This window comes from Somniosus microcephalus, chromosome 14 (genome assembly GCF_052327205.1).
Source record: "Somniosus microcephalus isolate GS21.2 chromosome 14, FLI_Smic_1.0, whole genome shotgun sequence".
NCBI lineage: Eukaryota > Metazoa > Chordata > Chondrichthyes > Squaliformes > Somniosidae > Somniosus > Somniosus microcephalus.
Genome location: NC_141000.1, coordinates 75877075 through 75900602, shown reverse-complemented (window position 1 = coordinate 75900602; position 23528 = coordinate 75877075). Strand labels below are relative to the sequence as shown.

At 43.0% G+C, this 23528-nt stretch overlaps 1 protein-coding gene across 9 annotated transcripts in view; it reads left to right on the top strand.

Annotated features, from left to right (window-relative positions):
* The window catches only part of dcaf6 (ddb1 and cul4 associated factor 6), a 176055-nt gene that overhangs the window by 137210 nt on the left and 15317 nt on the right, over positions 1 to 23528 (top strand). For 7 of the 9 annotated variants that reach the window (XM_086006714.1, XM_086006716.1, XM_086006719.1 and 4 more), the window contains 3 exons: positions 5258 to 5296; positions 12229 to 12367; positions 12463 to 12619. In XM_086006714.1, coding sequence (XP_085862840.1) covers positions 5258 to 5296; positions 12229 to 12367; positions 12463 to 12619 — 335 coding nt within the window. Of the gene's footprint in view, positions 1 to 5257; positions 5297 to 12228; positions 12368 to 12462; positions 12620 to 23528 lie in introns of those variants that run through there. The other 2 variants (XM_086006711.1, XM_086006718.1) reach the window with 2 other exon arrangements.

Sequence of the window (23528 nt, the reverse complement as noted above, 5' to 3'; positions counted from 1 at the left end):
GAGTCGGGCGGAATTCAGGGCAGCTCTGTCAGCGACTGGCCAGGTGATCAGTGGTGCTGTCCAGTCACTAGCTGCTCTGATGCGGTCAGTGAACAGGTCAACACGGGCACTCACTGCTGCCACACTCGCTGTGTCAGCCAGGCATCGCCAGGGCACCCGGCGCGCTGCAGCAACACAGCGGTCTGTTCCTCGGCAGATTGGTGCGCATGCTGCAGTGCTGGCCCGGGCGAGTGCCAGTGTCTCAGGCGACCAGCGAGCGCCTGCCATCCGCCAGCTTGCCGCCATTCCTCCAGCCGCCACTACCAGTCCCCCAGTGGAGCTGCCAGGAGCTGCTGCAGCGACTGATGCTGGCCAGCCACAGCTGCAGCAATCAACAGCCGCCCGCTCGACGGCCAGACCTCGACTAGGCCGACCCCCAAGGGCATCTGCCGACCCCCAAGGGCATCTGCCGTCACGACATGTGCCCCTCAGGAGCCTGCCCCCAGCCTTGCAGCAGCCAATGGCCTTACTTTGAGGCGGAGCAGCAGGGCGGGCAGGGGCCACCCAAAGATGGCCAAGGCATCGCCCGAGCGGGCCAAATAGTCGAATGTGTGGCCATTTGTGTTTGTTTCTTGAGGCCGAGAATTGGATGTTTGTTTTTTGAAGGCCGATGATGTGATGTTTGTTTTTGACGAAGGCCGAGAATGACGGCCATTTTAGTTGCCCTATTTTGTTAATCCTCTCCAGGTTGTGGGAGCGAGTAATGTGTTTGAGTGTTTTTTGGGGGTTTCGTCTGTTTTTGGTTTTCATGTGGGAAGGGCCCAGAGTTTGTACAATAAACCATTTTATTTATTCACATTGTCCATGTTTGATCTTTGAAGTGTTTGTTGCCTTAACCGGCTGAGGGCTTGCAGAGCAGCTGCAATCATGTTCTATCATTGGCACAAGCCATTCCCTGACAGGGGGCCTAGAAGTGACGTTCAATAAGCCGCCGACGGGCGGTCCTTGGACCTTGTGCCTCCCTCCTGGGCTGGTACTCCTCGTCCTCGTCGTCCTCATGCTCCTCCTGCTCCTCCTCCTGAGGTGGTGGTCCAACGTGAGGTGGCAGTGCCTGAGTCCTGCGGATAGCCAGGTTGTGCAGCATGCAGCAAATGACGACGAATTGGGAGATTCGATCCTGCGAATACTGGAGGGCTCCCCCGGAGCGATCGAGACAGCGGAACCGTTGCTTGAGCACGCCGATTGTTTGTTCTATGAGGTTCCTCGTCGCTTGATGGCTCTCGTTGTATGCCTCTTCAGCAGGGTCGTGGGCGCGCGGAGCGGGGTCATGAGCCAGGTACACAAAGGATAGCCTTTGTCCCCGATAAGCCATCCACTTGGGGGAGGCTGTGCCTGGAACATGTCAGCCACAGTTGTCTGTCGCAGGATAAAGGCATCGTGGCTGCTGCCTGGAAAGCGGGCATTGACAGCTAGGATGCGCTGCCTGTGGTCACACACCAGCTGTACATTGAGGGAATGGTAGCCCTTCCGGTTGCGGTAATCCTCGGCATGCTCAAGAGGTGCCCGCAAAGCCACATGCGTGCAGTCAATGGCGCCCTGCACCATGGGGAAGCCCGCTATTCTTGCAAACCCCACTGCACGCTGCTGCTGCTTGTCCAGGGTCATGGGGAAGGAGATGAATTGATGTCTCCTTCTGAAAAGGGCTTCGGTCACCTGGCGGATGCAGCAATGCACGGCGAACTGGGAGATGTTAGCGATGTCCCCAGTAGCGGATTGGAAGGAGCCGGTGGCATAGAAGTTGAGAGCCACCGTCACCTTCACTGCCACCGACAGAGACGTCCTGCGCATCAGCTGTGGCTGCAGATCTCTCTGAAGCAGCCGGCAGATGTCTGCAACCACCTCCCTTCGGAATCGCAGCCTCCTAACACACATCGCGGCAGACATGGTCAGATAGGAGGTCTGCTGGCGGTATACCCTGCGTGGGTAAGGCCTCAGTTGGCGACGCCTGTTGCCCCCTCTGCGTCTAGCCAGGGCTGCCACTCTCTCACGGCGTCTGTAAGCCCTTCTGGCATAAGGCTGAAATTCAGCGTTGCCACCCAATGCAGCCCCCATTATATGCTGGCAAACACTGAGCTCTGAATGAAGGCAAAGATAATTGGTAAGCTCTGGCCTGAGCCAAAAATACCTGTCCAAGTGTTGGTCCAAACCAGTAAACTCTCCTCCTTGGTCTCTGTCCAAAAAACCGTTGCACAAGAGTGAATGCTGCAAAATGGCTGGCCTTTATACTGCTGGGTAAGTGCCCTTTAATTTGCGCTCCCCGCGGCCCGGCTGGGCTGTGTACCGTTCCACTTCACAGTCGCTCGGGCCGCCCGGCGCACAATGGGCCGGTGCGAGTGAAGTTCCGGTTCGGGGCGCACAAAAGGCGTTGCACTAGCAAATGACGTCATGATGTGCGCGCGCAGCAGGGCGCGCGCTAAGACTTTGCGCCGGCGCTAAATGTGTACTGAAGTTGGGGCGAGGCGCAGATCGCGCTGCGCCCGGCCGCTAAGCGCCTAGCGCTCGAAATCTACTCCTCCTAAGGCACTAACGGCTGCCGCGCCCAACTGAATTTCTAGGCCCATATGTTTTATCTTAAGTATCATCAATTTTAATGGCAAATTGAGTTTCAGAATATGAGGGCATCACTATATTTTCTAAACCGTATCCACACTGCTATTACAGTGTTGAAGGTTTCATTTATAACATTTATGTTTACCTGTCTTCCCCATTTACTCGTGAAGCTGAAGGACTACTACATTGAACAGTATTCTTGGGCTACAGGGTGTTTGCTCATTCTTGACTATTTTTATCTGTATATTCCTTGAGAGGAATTCCCATGTTTCCATAACAGAGATGAGGGTTGATACAATCTCCCAAATATTCTGTTTCAATCAAGTGATGGAATGCTAGTTGGCAGATTAGAATGCCCTTGCCCCACCCAATCTATGCACTCTCTATCCCCACCCCTGAACACTCGAATCATGTGACTCTGGCTAATTTTACATCCCCAGTCTCTCTACCCCATCATTTGCAGCAGTGCCTTTCAGCCCCTGGGTCCTATTCTCTGAAATTCTGTCCCTAAACTTCTCTGCCTCTCCACATCACTCTCTTTTATAAAAAAATAAAAAAATCTCAAAACTCATCTCTTCAATCAAGCTTTCAATCATGTCTCCTAACCCCTGTCTGTTTTCCTTACAGTTATCTGTGCCATGCCATGGGACATTATTTACATTGAGGGCTCTATATAAATGCAAGTTATTGATTATGTTCTGCACTCTTTTGCTGGTACACAATTTAAGTGACTGTTTTTCTTTACAATATTTTTAAAAGAAATAATATAAAAAGTGCTAAGGACAAAGGCAACGAGCTGGATGAAGAGGGTGCAGGGACCAGATTGTCCAAAATTTTAAAACTGTGAGATGTTACTAAGCGTAGCAAAATTCATCTTCAACTTTATTGTACAGTAAATACCACGTGGTTTTATTGCATAATCAAAACTAAGTGAGTCATTTTAAATCACTTTCAATTAACTTTCAATAATTGTAACACATTGAACATTTTCAAATGCCGTACAATGGGCATGTGGATGCATGTTCATATTTTAGAAATGTATTTTAACCTTGAAAAACCGACCAGTTTAAATTTACGTGATTTGTATGTATGCAAAGTATTTGTTTCAAACAGTACCTTTTATTGCCTACTACCTGTAGCTTAAAAGTCATGATCATGAGCCATTTATATAAAAAAAAGTAGTAGCCTAATTTTTCTCATTTGCAAGCCAGGAGTACCTTGAACAGTTAGTTCAAGGGACTAAAGATGATGATGGAAGTACATGTCCACTGCAATGGTTATACTATTTTTGGGTTGCTTCAAATGTGCAGAAATAGCTTTTTTAGTAGGATCTTATGTTTTGAAATGATCCAAAAATGTCTTTATTGTGTGTCTGTGTATTGCCAATAAAACTAAACAGTCCATCAAGTATAGAATTTTAAAAAAAACCTTATTAAGCAGTATATATAAACTGGGAACAAACATAAATAACTAATCATCTAACCTCTAACCGCACTTTACAGCCTTTCAGACTCAACATTGAGTTCAACAATTTCAGATCATAACCTCTGCCCCCATTTATTCAGACGGCAGTTGTCACTGATGATTTTGATATTCCCATTAACACCTCCTCTAGACCCATCTTTTGTATCTTTACTTGTCCCACTTACCATCTCCTTTCGCCTTGCATCATCATCCCTTTTGTCATTTAATCTCTCCACCCTATCACAGGCCTTCCCTTTTGTTCTTTCCTCCCCACCCACCCCCCCCCCTTTCCCTGCCTCTACTTGCTTAAAACCTGTTACATCTATAACTTTTTCTAGTTCTGACAAAAGGTCATTGACCTGAAACGTTAACTCTGTTTCTCTCTCCACAGATGCTGCCTGACCTGCTGAGTGTTTCCAGCATTTGCTGCTTTTATTATAAATAACTAAATGTCACTTGTGATGGCTTTACTTTAATAAAATTTTAGCATATACAAAATGCTACCTTTTTAAATACAAGGAAAACCAATCATGAAGTACACTTTGGCTCCTCCCTGTATCATGTAAGAGTATCTGATGAACAAAGACCCATTAATCTTTCACTTAGAAATACATTAATACATTGTTTAGTATTAATACAGACATTTAATTCTCTTTTGAATTCAGTTCATTTATACCTGCCAAATTGAAAAACATCAATTGGATGGTTTTAGGAGCTGGCAGAGAAGCACAAGTGTACAGATACAAAGTTTTTTTACAATTTGGTACTGAGTCCATAGAATTTCTGATCAAAGTAAAATCCTGAATAGTGCACCAAAATAGATCTGATCTCAAATTTCATAGCATCAACGGGCTGTTACCAGATGGTTATAAACAATGGGCAACCATAATGTTTGGGCTGCTCAGTTGTCTGCTTAAAGATTTTATATACATACATGTAATATAAAAAAGCAAAGAAATGGGGCTGGCATTGCAGCTTTGGACTTGAATCTTTTTGAACCATTTCTACTCCTGTAAGAATTTTCATTGATCATTAAAATGTAAAACATTCGAGGTGCCATAACAGTTGGACTGTCATTTAAGGAACTTATCTGAAATGTTTCATTCCAATAATGTTGACAGGGATTGGGAATGTGGCGTCAGCTTTATGACACCCAAGGCTGCTCGTGTATAACCTGAGCCCTTATTCTTTTTCTCCTTGATAGATTTACTTTCAGAGGAATGGCAGTGGGTGATAGAATGAGGTAATTCTATCTACTTAACAGTACTGAAGATTGGAATTTATCAGTTCAAACCATATTTTTCTCATATAACCCATGATTACTCTTGAAGAGACAGTGCTCCTTCTATTTCCTGCCTATGTGTTAATTAAGGTGAGGAAAGATGGTGCAAACTAATATAAGCTGTTTGAACTAGTACTTACTGGTGATATATAATTTATCAAGCAATTCCAAGTCAGATACTGAAGATTTAAGGGAATAAATTACTCTTGGCAATATTAGCAAGTGGGCACTTGATGTGCCCATATGACATTCCTCTGTCTGCTATTCTGGCAATCGTATTTACCATTTATTTTAAATGGGTTCATGTCTCTTTAAATTGCAAACAGGGAGTGTCATACAGCGCATTAAGCATTTGCAGTTATTATCAGTATTTTCTACTCTACAGAGCTTCTACCTGCATCTCCATACCAATGTCCTGAAATCTCAATTTAATTACACCTGTAGCATACCAGGGTGGCACTTTCAACAAAACATTTTCTTTGGCCTTTATCTATATGATTGCAAAAATAACTCCACAATCCACATTTATGGAATTATGTTGACAGAGAATTGTGATGAGGCTGATTTGACTCTCTTCACTTAAAGCCATACACAATCATCAGAAAAATAAAACATTTCATGCCATTTTTGTTTTGGCAAGATTTGAATCTAGATCCCAAGAGGTTACAGTATTTTTACACTTCCATCCTATTCAGGATTTTAAAAACTTGAGAAAAGAATAACCTCGCTCTGGAGGCCAAAAACAGAAAGATCAGATTGGAAATAGAATGGGAAATTGAAGTGGTGAGCTCGAGGAAGTCAGGATCACAATTGTGAATAGAATGGAGATGTTTATCAAAATGATCATGCAATCTGTATTTAGTCTCCCTAATGTATGGCAAAGTATATTTTTACATGCAGGCTATTCTTGGTCACTACACAGAGCTCCTCATCCTTGGAGAATTGAATCTGTATATAAACTCATCCTGCCCCATCTCCTCTGATTTCTCTGCCTTCCTCTCCCCTTGCCTTCCTTCACATTAACTCACCACCCATACATGCATATGGCAATCCCCTGACTGTATGTAAACTAATGTACAATGGCTACTTGGTTGAGGTACCAGGGAGCTGTCAGTGATCATAGAACTGTACCCTAGCAACAGTCTGCACTTTCCACTGGGAAAACAATTTTTTAAATAGTTTGTACTCCCATTGCTCACACTATAGCCTGCTTTGATACCTTTTGAATCTCTCTAATCTAATCCTTTAATTATGGTTCTTAAAAACCCACTATTTGATAAATGCTTGGGAAAATATTGCACTTTATTAAACATGACATCAAAACCCAGTAGAGTTTTACAACAGTAACTTGAGTAGGAGAGCTTGGCTCCTCAGTTTCTCTTCTGATTTCATCTGTTTCAGTTCCCTGCCTCTGTGATATGGCTTCTCTTTCAGGAGATGCTATTCTGTGATCATCCCATGTCATCAATCAGCTGATAGTTGACAAAATGTAAATTTTAGTGACCACCCACTGGAAAGTGTTCAGGTGTGGATCCCAGATGAGGACAAGGCTGGGCTCAACTGTGATGCCCTTTTGGTTGGAAGTCAGCTGGCGCCTGTGGTATCATATCACAGCAGGACCAGTTCCTTAAGGTGACAAGAAGGCTGAAAAATAAAGTTAAATTATTGATCATCTTCAGGACTAAAGTCAACCTGTAGTGGCATAGGGTGAGCATCATTTAACCACTGTATTGACTGACCATCTTTGGTCTGGATGTGCTTGGAGGGGGGGCGAAGGAATACAGTCTCTTCAATCTTAATTGGTCAATTTATTTATCAGTATTGTCCATTTTAACCCCACTGCCTGTCGCATACTTTCATTACCCTAATGGCATGTGCTCTTCATGGTCTAAGTGTTACTTATGCTCTGTAACTCTGATTTGTTTGTATAGTATTAACATAAGACTTGATAAAAAAAAATAAAGATACTAATGCCACCTTGGACTAAGTTTGCATGTAATAGTTTAACAGACTAATGAAAGTTTACAGATCATATTGGACTGTTCATTCACAATACAGTTGTACTGGTGTGCAGGAGGTAACTTGGATTTCCAGTTGAATATCACTACCTTGCTGGGAGCACGTAAAGATTTTTCTTATTGGAAAATATAAAATCCAGCCACTGCTCATCGTGCAATCCTAATCAACATAGTATCCTGGTTTCTTTTAGGAGGTAATTGTTTTAGTAGAAAGTTGAACACAAAATGAGTTAAGCTGAGGAAGGGACAGAGACAGAGGAATTTTGCTCCATCAAAGCTTGCTTTGCTAGCTTGGTTTTAAAGGTCTGTCAGTATAAACCTGCACTTATACTTGAGCAAAAATCATACCTGCATTCAAATTTGCATTGCTTGCTTCATTTTTATTCAAATTAAATTTGTCACAGCGTACTTTTTTTTAGAAAATTATAGAAATGGATACTTTAATAATTTAACAAATATGTGTGTTAAATTTAGTTTAATTGGGCAAATAACGGACAAATGTACCTTTAACAATGAACAACTTTTTTGTGTTATCTAAACAACTTTAATTAAAGATGGATTAGCTTATGATAGAGTTAAGATAAATGTCCTTCAGCTTCCCATTGGGTGTGATGTTGAGGTGAGGATTATGCACTGTGTGGATAGCTACAGGAACTAGTGCTGGGACTCCTACTGATTCTAATTTACATCAACAACTTGGATTCAAAATAGCAAAACAAATTGGTTAAAACTAGGGAGAGCAATCAAGTTGGATTAGGTAACCAAGAAAGGCGAGCCAGATAAAATCTATAATTGGCTGGAAGGTACTGCACATTGGATGAAAAAATGGATGACTTTTATAATAATGAATGGTGCTAGGGCTGAAATTGAAAGAGAGCCATGGGAATTAGTCTCATTACTTAGCAGATGCAGTCACTGCAGAGTAGCAATTAACAAAAGGAATAGAAAGCTGAATTATATTGCTCATTGAGTAGAGTATAAGCCATAGAATGTTGTACTGGAATTGTATACTGCTCTGGTCAGACTGTACCATGAGTAATGTGTCTAGTTTCACTAAGGGATATGTTGAAGCCCCAGAGGCTTCACAGAGAACAGCTGTTCCCTGGCATCAGAGGATTGACATGAGAAAGAAGTAGGATGACTTGGCTCTTGTATGTTACATCAAGTTCTATGAAGACTCCTGAGGAATTCAACTGTAGCCATTGTGTGAGTCCACATGGCAGAATTTAATGCAACGGGTTTAGTTTTATGTTCGCTCTTGGTGCCAGTGTGATTAATCACAGTAATACTGAGCTCTTCCCTTACCAAAGTCCTTAAACGTGTTGTCACATCCCAAATCCACGTCCATCTTTCTCACAACTCTATGTTTGAACCTCTTGAATCAGGTTTCCGCCCCGTCACAGCGCTGAAACAGCCCTAATCAAAGTCACAAATGACATTCTATGTGATTGTGACCGTGGGCACTATCCCTCCTCGACCTGTCTTAAGCCTTTGACACATTTGGCCCCACAATCCTCCTCCAATGTCTCTCCTCCATTGTCCAGTTGAGAAGGAGTGTCCTTGCTTGGTTCCACTCTTACCTTTCCATTCGTAGCCAGAGTATTTCCAGCAACAACGTCTCTTCCTGCACCATTACCTCTGGAGTTCCCCAAAGATCTATCCTTGGCTCCCTATGCTACCTCATCTACATGCTGCTCCTAGGCAACATCAACCGAAGACATGGGTCCTGAAATCGCAGTCTCTGTGACGGCGTATGCCATCGTAAGCCTTGTAAAAGTCCCGCAAGTTCCGGGTTTCCGCATGCACTGTTCACCTTGACAGATCATCCGCCTGCGATCCAAAAACAATTTCACTGGCGCAGAGTTGGGCATTTACCCAACTACTGCCCAGCAAATGCACACAAAACCCTTACACCTAGTAAAAACAGGCATAGGGCCTGCTTTTACCAACGTTAGGAATGTTAAATTAAAATTTAAAAAGTAAAAAACATACACAAACACTTAATTAAGTGTATGTAAATTTTGGCCTGGATTAAAATGTTTTAAAATTATTTCTCAAAAAATTAACTTATTTTAAATGCTTCATTAAAGGGACTTTTAATTAAATGTGAAAATAGGAACATTTATTTTTATTAGAATTGTGTAAATTCTTTAATTATTTGGGGATCCCATTACTTGTCATTCGGGGATTCTGTTTGGAAATGACAGCAATGGAATCCTCCTTTCTGATAGGTGGACCTGGCCTACGTGATCCCAGGGACGCTTCCGAACCGCCTGCGTCCCTGGGATTCGTGGGCCTTTACACAGGCGTATGCCTGGAGGCCCAGGACCCGAAGTCTCCGAAGCCCAGGAGCCAGCAGGTAGGTTTGTATTTTTTTTTTCAAGTCGGAGGCGTACTCCAGAGGTACGCCGCCAACCGCAAATTCCGGCCCATGGAATCAGCTTCCACATGATGACACCTGGCTCTACCTCTCCACCACCCCTCTTGTGTTGTCTGACATCCAGTCCTGCATGAGCTGTAATTTCCTCCAGTTAAACATTGGGAAGACTGAAGCCATCATTTTCGTCACCTGCCACACACTCCGTAACCTCGCCTCCGATCCCAGCCCCTCCCCATCCACTGTCTCAGCTTGAAACCAACTGTTCATACCCTTGCCTTCCTATTTGACCCCGAGGTAAGTTTCCGAATCAATATCTTCGTCATCACAAAGGCACCTACTTCCATCTCCGTAACTTGCCAGTCCCTGTCCCTGGATCAGCCCATCTGCTGCCGAAGCACACACCCATGCCTTTAAACTGGACTATTCCAATGCTTTCCTGGCTGCCCTCGCATCTTCTGGAGGATCGTGTCTGGCCTCATCATCATCATTGGGGGGGGGAGGGAGTCTTGGGGGATGATCAGAGGCCTCGTGGGGGGTCTCTGATTGCGGGGGATGGGTATGGTCGTGACCCTGGATCCAGGAGGTAGGTATAAAGCCACTTACCTCCTGGATGCAGCAGTCCCCGCCTCTCTCTAACTGCCGGGTTTCACAAATTGTGTGAAACCCGGCCACAGGCAGCTAAACACAAAATGAACGGGGAAAAAGAGGCTTCCCGCCTCATTACAATATTTAAATTGAGGTAACGCCCTCCTGGGAACGGGTTGGTCGTCTGCCCCCTGGCAAAACCGGAAGTGGGTGGGTTGGAGACGGGATCAAGTCTGGAATCCCATTTTTAACATTTTAACTGCTCCAACGCTCCAAACCCACCCTTTTTTAGGGGAAAATTCTGGCCAAAAATATCTCCTCCTTTTGGCTAGGCCTCAATTTTAGTCTGATTACGCTTCTGTGAAGAGAGTCTGAATTATCTTTTTTCAATTCTCATTTTAAATGCTGCCATAGCTTGTATTAAATTACTTGCTTTCAGTACTGTATGTAACTGTAGTATCTTAAAACATTAGTCATGCTGTCTTCAATACAGATCTGGCCCTAACAATACAAATTATAAGTCACCCTTCAAATGAATAAGAAACTAATCATGACCGGAAATGCAGAATTCTCATTGGCTAAATTGTGCTTCCAGTCTTAACTGAGGATATGCTCCTGAGATTGCTTGTGCCTCTACTTTCACCATTACCAAGTGTCAGCTTTCACTTAGTGGCAGCACTCTTGCTTCAAAGTCAAAACGTTGTGGATTCGAGCCCCACTCCAGAGACTTAAACACATAATCTAGGCTGATACTTCAGTGCAGCACTGAGTGGATGCTGTGCCGTCTTTCAGATGGGATGTTAAACAGGTGGATGTAACAGATACCATGTTACTGTTTGAAGAACACCAAGGCAGTTCTCCTGGTGTCCTGCCTAACATTTATCCCTGAACCAACACCACTAAAATAGATTATCCGGTCATTTATCTCATTGCTGCTTGTGGGACATTGCTCTGTGCAAGTTGGCTTGTAGCGTTTCCCTACTTTATAACAGTAACTATGGTTCAAAAGTACTTATTTGGATGTGAAGCGCTTTGGGATACTCTGAGGTCGAAATGCACTGTATAAATACAAGTTCATTTTTTTCTTACCAGCCTGAAGTACTATTTTCAAACTGAGACGTTTTCAGTGTCTTTAATTTTTTTATGATTGAAGTAGTAACTAACAGACACACATTGTAATGAAGAACTGAACACAGAATAGCTAACAAATGGACTCTATCTAGCAGTCTGCTTCAACTGATGTATATTGTTGTTAATTTTCATAGTGCATAGTTTTTGAATTGGAGAAATCCTAGCATTGTAGTCATGTTATCTAAAGTTACTGAGACCTTTAATTCCCATCTCTGAAAGTAACTTTATTTCAGATAAGATACTGGGTGAGGTTATTTTAAAGGCAGAACCAAATGTTGCTCCCTATGGAGTTCATCAGAAAAACCTGAAAGTGGGGCTCCCAAGATTGTGGCACGGCATTACACCACCTTGTACTAGCCAGTTCTTTAATTTTGAGCAGTGCTGCTGTGTAATTACAGCAGAATGTGGACCTAGTGCACCTCATGTACAGAGAAGGCATATCCTTTTGGATTGCTCTTACTGACCTAATATAAGTGATGCCAAGAATCTACACCACTGCAAAGGATAAGGAGGAATCCTTGGCTATATCCTCAGTGTCCGTTTTCCTATCTATCTCCATTGTGAAGTGCCCTGGGATGTTTTTCACTTTAAAGGAACTATTTTAAATGCAAGTTGTTGCTGCAAAGCTTAATAATTTTTGAAATTGTATGACTGTTCTGAATAACAGGTTAAGACAGGCTAAGATTAAGGTTAAGATTTTTTTAGTGAAACAACTAATTAACTTTTTTTCTCTCCTTTGTCTTAAACTTTTGTACTGAATTACAACACGTGATACTTAGACGTACTGCAGCAGCCCGTATTCAGGAGTTATTCAGAAGGAGAAAAGAAAAGAAGGAAATGGAGGAGCTGGAGACTCAAAACATAAGAAAACCTGCAATAAAAATGGTATACAAAGGCCACCGTAACTCAAGAACAATGGTAAATAAATCTTGTAAAACTGTCTTTATAAAAAATATAAAAAGGCATTTTTGCTGTTGAAATACACAATGATAATTGACTGTCTTTGGGTTCAGATCAAAGAAGCCAACTTCTGGGGTAGTTATTATGTAATTAGTGGCTCAGACTGTGGTCACATATTCATCTGGGATCGGCAGACAGCTGAGTTACTGATGCTATTGGAAGCTGACAACCATGTGGTGAACTGTCTACAGCCTCATCCTTTTGATCCAAGTAAGTAGTCAATTCCTCTGCAAAAAGCAATATTTTTCCCTACCTTTTGGAGTGCTAATAGTGAACTCGTGCCAATTCTAAAAGGGGAAATATGAGGGGGCCATGGTTCGAAGGTAAAGCGCTAAACTACACAGACCAGTTTCATTCACTGGTTTCCACTTGGCCAGTCTCAATTGGGGCAACAGGATGGTCATTATCAGTGCATTTAAATTAAACATTTAGCATCTGTGCAAAGCGATTTCCACTTGGCACTGACAAACTTGTGTAGTGTAAATGTGGGATTCAGCCCTGACCTGATTTTGAAGCGGGGTAAGACTCCCTCCTCCAAGGGAGACTTGCTCTGATGTTGGATCAGGCCCTGACTCCAGATTTAGACTGCCTTTACATTACACCTGTAGCATTGGTGAGAAGGGGAATCACTTTGCACAGACTCGTGTTTGGTCTCCGTGTTCCCAGGTGAGGGAGAGAAAAGAACTTCTGACCACTGCCCAGTGAGCCCTGAAAGAGACAGTGTGGACACTGGATGAGGACAGAGATGGATTGTGATGGTGCCAATGGTTCAATGCCCAGACAACACTTGCTGTCCAGGTCACTTGGGTAAATTACTGGAGACCATTCCTCCTAGTGGAACTGTACTGCAGCATATGTCCCTGCTCCTGGGAGAAAAGGGATAAGGGGAAAAATTTAAAGCAAAAACAAAGTGAAAAAGTGTGTTCTATTGAAGTGTAACACCATTCCTAAAACAATTATCTATACATCTGCCTTCCTGCCCAGTGGTTTATACTTTAAAACTGTTCTTTTTAAGCTATATTTATATAGAACTTACTTGAAATGAATTTCTGTTTCAGTGGCAAGAATGGAAATTGTAAGCAACATTCCCTTTGGGATAATAGTTGAAGAGAATGTAGCCGATAGGGACCTTTGAATCTGGATCAAAGTCAAAGGTTTAGTATACATGTCCAAAGGGTTTAAGACCCGAATGCAGCCATTTCTGACTTTTGTTTCTTTGAGAGGTTTTTCCTCATTGCTATCTAGTTTTATTTCAACAGTGGTCTCAATGGTGGAAGCTATACCTGCAGTGCATCATGGGATCAGCAGTTAACACCCAGCTCTATCCCTCCCCACCTCTTTCAACCCCTTGACTGCCGCTTTGCTGTCAAATAGCTTGTCTGACATCCAGTCCTGAATGAGTTATTACTTTTTCCAGCTCAACATTAAGAAAACCCTAAACCATCGTCTTTGGCCTCTGCTTCTTTGCCACTGAATCCATCTGCCCCTCCCTGGCCACTGTATCCTGTTCAATTCTGAGCTAAATTTAAGAATTCCTATCTTTTCAATCTCAAAGTTTTCTTATTTACTTCTCTGACACTGTCCACCTCTGCTCCGTAAGCCCCTTTGCCATTGAAAGAAATCCTCATGTGTCTTCTTCATCTCCAGACTCAATTATTCCAAAACTCTCTTGCTGGCCTCCCATCTTCCACTGTCCATGAAACTCCCAAGTTGTTCAAAACTCTGCTACCTGTCTCCTTTCCCACATTAAGTGCTGCTAACCCATCAGCTCCATCCTTGCTGACCTGCATTAGCTCCCCATCCTTCCAGTGCATTAAATTTAAAATCCTCATCCTCATCCTTAAATCACTCAATGGCCTCACTCCAAAATATCCCCAAAACACTGTTCTTTTGACTTCTTCCGCTTGCTCCAACATTGGTGTCAGGGCCTTCAGCCACTGGGTCCTATTCTCTGAAATTCCCTCCCTAAACCTCTCCACTCCATGCTACTTTAATAACCCTTCTCAAAACCCATCTTCAACCAAGAATTTTGTCATCCCCTCCTAACCTCTCCTTTCCTGACATGCTGTCTGTCCTCCTTATGCCAATCTGTGAAGAATTTTGGTACTTTTTTCACATTAAAGAAATATTGTAAGAAGTTGTTCTTCTTCCTCTTCCTTCTCCTCACCCTTGTCTTTCTCCTTATCACCCTCCTCCTCACCTTTCTCCTCACCCTGCTCCTCATCCTCCTTCTCCTCACCCTCCTCCTCACATTTCTAGTGTCAGCTGTGGCTCAGTTGGTAGCACTATCTCCTCTGCATCAGAAGGTTGTGGGTTTGTCCCACTTCCAAGACTTGAGCACATAATCTGGGCTGACACTCCAGTGCATCACTGAGCGAGTGTTGCACTGTCTGAGGTGTCGTCTTTCGGATGAGACGTTAAACTGAAGCCCTGTCTGCCCACTCAGGTGGACGTAAAAGATCCCATCGCACAATTTCGAAGAAGAGATGGGAAATTGTCCCCGTTGTCCAGGCCAATATTTATCTCTCAATCAACATCACTCAAACAAATTACCTGGTCATTATCATGTTGCTTTTTGTGGGACCTTGCTGTGTACAAATTGGCTACTGCATCTCCTACAGTACAACAGTGACTACACTTCAAAATATTTAATTGGCTGTAAAGTGCTGTGGGACATTTTGAGGTTGTGAAAGCTGCTGTATAACTGCAAGTTCTTTCATCTTTCTTTCTCTTCTCCTCACCCTCTTTCCTCACCTTTCTCCTCCTCATCATCATCCATCTGGCTTTTCAAGAAGTCTCTCAAATCTTTTTGGAAAAATAGAGCACTATCAATGTTTCTTTCAATTGAAGAGAGAGGGAACGGGTGGTGGTACTTTGGAAAGGGAGATGTAGGCCAAATATTATTTCATACCTATAACACTCAAGTATTATCTCTGTAGGATACAGTTAGTTGTAAAGTCTGAATTTCTTACCAGGAAATTAATTGGCTCCAGACTACGGTGGGCAAAATGTTTCGGTCAAAAAACAGATTCTTGGGTGCAATGACATTTTAACATCTGGTGTGACAGACAAGACCTATGTCAGCAGTTGGGGAGTGATGCCAATTGCACTTTATGTAGTCCCTTATCTGATATTCAGTTCAATGTTGTGGTATATTGGTGGTCCAAATACACTTCCTTGCATCGATGATGGTTAAATGGAGGGTGGAAGGAAGGAGAAATATATTCTGTGGAATTGCCTCATAATGATTCAGGGATAATGAAGGAAGGTATCTGTATCCTTTCTGGCATCTTTCAGTTGTTCCCTGTTGCCATGTTTAAATGCAGATTATAGGTAGTTGGGGAACAGATATTTGTATAGAGCCTGGATTATGAAGTTATCTCGGATCATGAAGTTCTGCGCCACTGATTATATGAATAGGGAATGTTTAATATTTATGATATCATTGGAGTGCCACATGAGAAAAGTTCTGTTCAAAGTGTCAACCCTGTCTAACTGGCTGAAGTATTAAATATTGTATCATGGGATAACAGAGACAGCAAAACAAAAGCAGATATATCCCTATTATAACATTTAGGAGCAATTCATTGGGGGACAATAGTTCCTCTACCTCTGCACCAACAGAAGCATAATGGTGGTAATCAAAGGCAATATTCTGGCGGGTACGCAGTTGCATACCTGTCATCCTGATCACTGATGCTTCCCTCTCTGGATAGGATTTCCACCTGGGTACAGGGAACCTGAACATCATTTCAGTCCACCTGGCACATCAACAGGTTGGAACTTGGAGCAGTCTCGTTGAAACACAGCACTTCCATCTACAATACACAGGTAAGTCCTCCTGTGGATGGACAACACCACAGTGATCTGGTGCATCGACAAGTAGGGAGGCACTTGGTCCTGAATTCTGTGCAAGGTTGGAATTGAGGTAGTCATTCCCATTGCCTTGCCCCAATAGGCAGGCACACAAAGCATAAAATTTGCTCAGCAAGAGCATAATCCTACCCTATGACTGGATCCAGTCATTTCTATTATTTTCAGGCAAGCTGGGTTACCCACTTCAGTGTATAGCTGTAGCAGTTTTAATCCAGGTTTTAGGATCCTCGTGTTAGGCTACCCTTTCCCTGGCAAGGGAAGTTCCTGTCTGTTTCAACAGAGAATCCCTCTTATTTTACTAGTTAATTAGGTACATTGTATGTGGAACATACTCTTATAGAATGATGACTGTTCCTAAATGTGAATAATATAATTTTTGCTCCAAAACAAGGTAATGGTTGTAAACCACCATTATAGACTGTTCTTGTATTCTAATAATCATATTGAAAACAAATAATATATACACAAATAAAATGTGCATATATATTTATATGTCTAATGTGTGTGTATTTTTATAAAATATGGTGCACACTTCCTGTCAATTTTGATTCACTTTTTATGTCGACATTTATTATGGAAAAACTCTGTCAAAACTTCTCCATTACACTTTGTTGATGCATCAATCAAATCACTCAAAGTTCTTTTTCAGTGTGCACAACTTCCCAGGATGAATCCGCATTTAGTCCAGCCCAATTGCTACAATGTTTTTCTTCAGCTACTCGCAGTCTCTGCTCAGTTGTTTTTCAAAATTATTTCAAGTAAAGCTAGAGGACAAATTTAATTAGCTTTTTCAATTGAATTTTATGTTGAGGTTTTTCTTTTTAAAAAAAAAAAAAAAGTGTGTATGAGAGATAGAGAAATAGAATCCAATTTCAAAGAGACTGAAAGGTCCAGGAAAAGAGCTTCCAATACTGCATTTTTTTGCTCTGGTGGTACCACACCATGTCTTACTAATTAGCTTATTACAGCTAGATGTGCTGTTGGTCACCAGTTGGTTACCCACATTTTCAATATGGATAGGTTGCTACTATATTGGTACCTGTGGTACCTCCTCACTGTCAAATAGTAAAATCTGTGTGCTGTGGCAGGTTTGTAGTGAATTTTGGTGATTCATGTTCCATCTTTTTCATTATTCCTCATGCAGTGACACAGAAGCATCGCTTGTACTCGTGCTGATGTTTTTGCTAAAATAACCGTTGGGAACAACCTCCCCCCCCCCCCCCACCCCCACCTTAGTTTACTGTACTACACTTAATGAAGGTTAGATACTTTGTTAACACAGTGGACAGCAATTAGGCAATGGTCTGTGACTGCTCAAAATTTCTAGGGTCTAAAGGAGTACCTGAATTCATAGGAAATTTACCTATACCGTGTACCTTACATACTTGAATGAGTCTTCGCTCAGGTTAAAAGAGCAGCAAAGCAAGACTAATGAGGAAAGGGAGGAATATTGTAATACAGGGATTGGGACATAAGGGGACTTAACAGTTTAGAAAGCATGACAGACTGGAAGTGTAATTGTGCTTCTGTTTGTTACTTTGTTATGTTTGGGAAAACAATTGCACAGAGAAATTTAATTAAGGGGAATATTGAGTTAACAAAGTATAGCTTGCATAAATTAATTATGGAGGTGATCTGTTCTGGTATTAAAGGTGAACTGGCCATCGAAAACTTCTAAAAGTTACCTTGGTTCCCCTGTCATTATTTATTGGTTAATTGTTCTTTATATAAATATGCTATTGGCATTAATCTTGTGTTATTTATAAGCCTATTTTGATATATTAACATTTATCTATGGTATGTGTATAGGTCTACTATGTTATGTTCACTGCCTTCTGATATTTGGATCCAAGACTATCGCTTACACATCGTAGGCCTGTACTTAAGGCTATCTTACATAGAAACATAGAAGATAGGAGCAGGAGTAGGCCATTCGACCCTTGAGCCTGCTCCGCCATTTAATGAGATCATAGTTGATCATCGAAATTCAGTACCCTGTCCCTGCGTCCTCCCCATATCCCTTGATTCCTTTAGCCTTAAGAAATATATCTAACTCCTTCTTCAATATATTTAATGAATTGGCCTCAACTGCCTTTTGTGGTAGAGAATTCCACAGATTCACCACTCTCTGAGTGAAGAAATTCCTCCTCATCTCTGTCCTAAATGACTGTGACCCCTGGTTCTGGACTCCGCCGCCACCGGGAACATCCTTCCTGCATCTAGTCTGTCTAGTCCTGTTAGAATTTTATAAGTTTCAATCAGATCCCCTCGCATTCTTCTAAACTCCAGTGAATATAAGCCCAATTGACCCAATCTCTCCTCAGACGTCATTCCTGCCATCACAGGTATCGGTCTGGTGAATCTTCGCTGCACTCCCTCCATGGCAAGAAAATCCTTCCTCAGATAAGGCGACCAAAACTGCACACAATACTCAAGGTGTGGTCTCACCAAGGCCCTGTACAACTGCAGCAAGATATCCTTGCTCCTGTACTCAAATCCTCTCGCTATGAAGGCCAACATACCATTTGCCTTCTTAACCACCTGCTGCACCTGCATGCTTACCTTCAGCAACTGATGCACAAGGACACCCAGGTCTCGTTGCACTTCCTCTTCTCCCAATCTATTGCTGTTCAGATCATAATCTGCCTTCCTGTTTTTGCCACCAAAGTGGATAACCTTGCATTTATCCACATTATACTGCATCTGCCATGCATCTGCCGAATCACCCAACCTGTCCAAATCATACTGGAGTTTCTCGGCATCCTCCTCACAGCACACACGCCCACCCGGCTTTGTGTCGTCTGCAAACTTGGAGATAATACATCTAGTTCCCTCGTCTAGATCATTAATGTATATTGTGAACAGCTGGGGTCCTAGCACCGATCCCTGCGGTACCCCACTAGTCACTGCCTGCCACTCGGAAAAAGACCCGTTTATTCCAACTCTTTGCTTCCTGTCTGCCAACCAGTTCTCTATCCAAGTCAGTACCTTACCCCCAATCCCATGTGCTTTAACTTTACATGCTAATCTCTTATGCGGGACCTTATCGAAAGCCTTCTTAAAGTCCAAATACACCACATCCACTGTTCTCCCTTATCTATTCTACCAGTTACATCCTCAAAAAGTTCCAGTAGATTAGTCGAGCACGATTTACCTTTTGTAAATCCATGTTGACTTTGTCCGATCCTGTCACTGTTTTCCAAGTGCTCTGCTATTACATCTTTCATAATGGACTCTAGCATTTTCCCCACTACCGATGTCAGGCTTACCGGTCTATAATTCCCCGTTTTCTCTCTACCACCTTTTTTGAATAGTGGGGTTACATTAGCTACCCTCCAATCCATGGGAACTGTTCCAGATTCTATAGAATTTTGTAAGATGACCAGCAATGCATCTACTATTTCTAGGGCCACTTCCTTAAGTACCCTAGGATGTAGATTATCAGGCCCTGGGGATTTATCGGCCTTCAATCCTGTCAATTTCCCTAACACCATTTCCCTACAAATACTGATCTCATTCAGTTCCTCCCTCTCATTGGACCTTATGTTCCCCAACATCTCTGGGAGGTTATTTGTGTCCTCCTTTGTGAAGACAGAACCAAAGTACAGGAAACTTTGTGTTATCCAGAGGCTAAATGTCCGGCAAGCTCGAGCCGCCGGCAAAAATCAGGAGCCGTTTTTAGTTTTTTTTTTCTTCTCGTGGCATTTTTTTCCCCAACAGTCAGGCTCTGCAAAGTCTCTGTAGCTTAGCAACAGCTTCAGAGAGACGCTTCCAAGGTACGGGCCGACTGTTTAGAAGCTGTTGCTAAGCAACAGTGTTTGTTGTCAGATACGGAGATGAAAAGCTCCGTATGCTTCAACATTAACGCTGGTGTGTCCGGCAGTTTTGAGGGAACGGCAACAGCTCGGTCCCGTCGGTGCCGGATAGCACAAAGTTTCCTGTATGTATTTAATTGGTCAGCCATTTCTTTGTTCCCCATTATAAATTCCCCTGATTCTGACTGCAAGGGACCTACGCTTGACTTCACCAATCTTTTTCTCTTCACATATCTATAGAAGCTTTTACAGTCAGTTTTTATGCTCCCTGAAAGCTTACTCTCACACTCTATTTTCCCCCTCTTAATTAATCCCTTTGTCCTCCTTTGCTGAATCCTAAACTGCTCCCAATCCTCAGGTTTGCTGCTTTTTCTGGCCAATTTATATGTCCTCTCCTTGGATCTTATGCTATCCCTAATTTCCCTTGTTAGCCACAGTTGAGTCACCTTTTTTGTTTTATTTTTATGCCAAACAGGGATGAACAAATTCTGTAGTTCATCCATGCGATCTTTAAATGTTTGCCATTGCCTATCCACCGGCAACCCTTTAAGTAACATTCCCCAATCCATCGTAGTTTCCTTTATTTAAATTCAGGACCCTAGTCTCGGAGTCAAATACTTCACTCTCTCCATCTTAATGAAGAATTTGATCATATTATGATCGCTCCGCCCCAAGGGGCCTTGCACAACAAGATTGCTAATTAATCCTTTCTCATTACATAATACCCAGTCTAAGATGGCCTGATCTCTAGTTGGTTTCTCAACATATTGGTCCAGGAAACCATCCCGTATACATTCTAGGAATTCCTCCTCCACAGTATTGTTACTAATTTGGTTAGCCCAATCTATATGTAGATTAAAGTCACCCATGATAACTGCTGTGCCCTTATTGCACGCATCTCTAATTTTCCGTTTAATGCCATCCCCTACCTCAGCATTACTGTTTGGGGGTCTGTATACAACTCCCACTAACGTTTTCTGCCCCTTGGTATTTCTCAGCTCTACCCGTACAGATTCCACATCATCGGAGCTAATATCCTTCCTTGCTATCGTGTTAATCTCTTTAACCAGTAATGCTACCCCACCTTCTTTTCCTTTTTGCCTGTCTTTCCTGAATATTGAATACACCTGGATTATGAATTCCCAGCCTTGGTCACCCTGGAGGTATGTCTCCGTAATCCCAATTATATCATATCTGTTTACATCTATTTGCGCAGCTAATTCATCCACCTTATTACGAATGCTCCTCGCATTAAGACACAAAGCCTTCAGGCTTGTTTTTTTAACACTCTTGGAACTTTTAGAATTATTATTTACTGTGGCCATGTTTGATTTACACCCTTGATTTCTCTGACTGCCACTTTTTCTTTTCTCCTTCCTGTCTTTTGCTTCTATCCTTGCTTCCCTTTCCTCTGTCTCCCTGCACAGGTTTCCAACCCCCTGACATTTTAGTTTAAACCCTCCCCAACAGCACTAGGAAACACTCCCCCCTAGGACATTGGTCCTGGTCCTGCCCAGGTTCAAACCGTCCAGTTTGTACTGGTCCCACCTCCCCCAGAACCGGTTCCAATGTCCCAGGAATTTGAATCCCTCCCCCTTGCACCATACCTCTAGCCACGTATTCACCTGAAATATCCTTCTATTTCTACTCTGACTAGCACGTGGCACTGGTAGCAATCCTGAGATTACTACCTTTTGAGGTCTTATTTTTTAATTTACCTCCTAACTCCCTATATTCAGCTTTTAGGACCTCATCCCGATTTGTACCTATATCGTTGATACCTATATGCACCACGACAACTGGCTGTTCACGCTCCCCCTCCAGAATGCCTGGCATCTTTAAGTAAACTGTTGAGATATTGCTAGTTTTCTAGGTTAGTATTTATGCAAATATATTAATTGACAACTATTTAGCTAGCAGGATGACTGTACCCCTTGCTAAGCACCTTTTGGACATTTTTGTATATTAAAGGCACTGTATAAACTAAAGTAGTTGTGTTGCAGTCAAGTGACATTTAATTTAGATAGGGCAGAGACAGTTCACCAAAGAGTGTTGCATTTCACTTACCAGTCAGAGTGTCCTTGGTCTAGAAATTCAGTGGGCTGCGCCACCCGTTAGCGCCTTAAGAGGGAGCTAAATGGGTCGGAAGCCACTGGCTATGCCTCCCGCTAAATTTAGCGGAACGCTAATGGCGGCACTAGCCGTTAGCGCTGCGCCGCTACCGATGACGCCATCGGTGTGCACAATGCCCCCCTACCGCCCCGATCGCGATATTTAGTTGCGCCCCCTGCTTTAACGCTGGACACTATTTGCGACCGGTTCAGGGGGGCCTACCTGCGGCGGTAAAGGTGCTAATTAAAGGAGAGGTGCGGGGCGGCCATTTTTTTTGCTGGCCGCCTGCCAGCACCTCTCCGCGTTGCCGTCCCCGGCCTCCTGAGCCCCCCCCCCCCCCCCCGCGGAGTGCCAACTGTGTTCCAAGAGCCCGGCACTTCTCCTCGGTGCCGGGCTCTTTTGCCGACACTCTCGATCCTCGATCGTGCTGAACAAGGCTCTTCCCCTTTAAGAAGGGGAGGAAGGCCTGCAATACCGCAGTGCGCCGCACGTTGCGCCACGATCTTCAGCTGCAGCACCCTAAGAGGGATGCGGGGCGCCTCGAGTAGCGCCGAGCTTCCCTCTGGGGCGCGCAAAGTGAATTTCCGGCGGGCAGCCGCGACTACTTCCGGGGCGCTACTTTTAGCGCCCTGGCGAGGCTGGCGTCCCAAACGGGGTGCCACTGAATTTCTAGGCCCTTATTTTTAGATGGAATGTCTGATCCCTGAATCTTCATGATATGGATGAATTGGTTGTTCTGGTCAATGTGGGCCTAGACATGTTTGTGAGCATCGACTGTGAAATTCAAGCAGCTGGTTAGATTCTTGAGAAAGTAATAAACTGATGTCAATAAAGGGCTATTTTGCCCATCCTTGGTTTGTTGATCTAGTACAATATTATTTTAGAAGCACAACCTTTTCTTAAATGCCCTGGGGTTTTCTTGACATTGGAGAGTTCTGTGTAATTGGTCGAATGGTACTTTCCTGATCTAACAGAATAGCATGAGTGATGTGATTACCCAAATGAGGGAGCTTTTCAGTGTCCAAGGACAGACATGAGGCGGCCATGACTGTAGAAGAATATTTGAAAATATTGATGAGTTTGGTTCAACAGGATCGGTGGTCCCAAAAGTCCTGTTTGACTAAGAATTTTAATCAAAGACCAAAAGAGATCACCAGAAAGCTTGACGAGATTAAAGAAAAAAATATATTTTTTAAGTATATAGGTGATACAAAAATGTGCCTGAGAAAAAAGAACAATGTTCAAAAACTTTATTCATGTTAAAAGCAGTTTTTTTAATGCATGAAGAAAACCTTTGACGCTTTTATTACCAGATT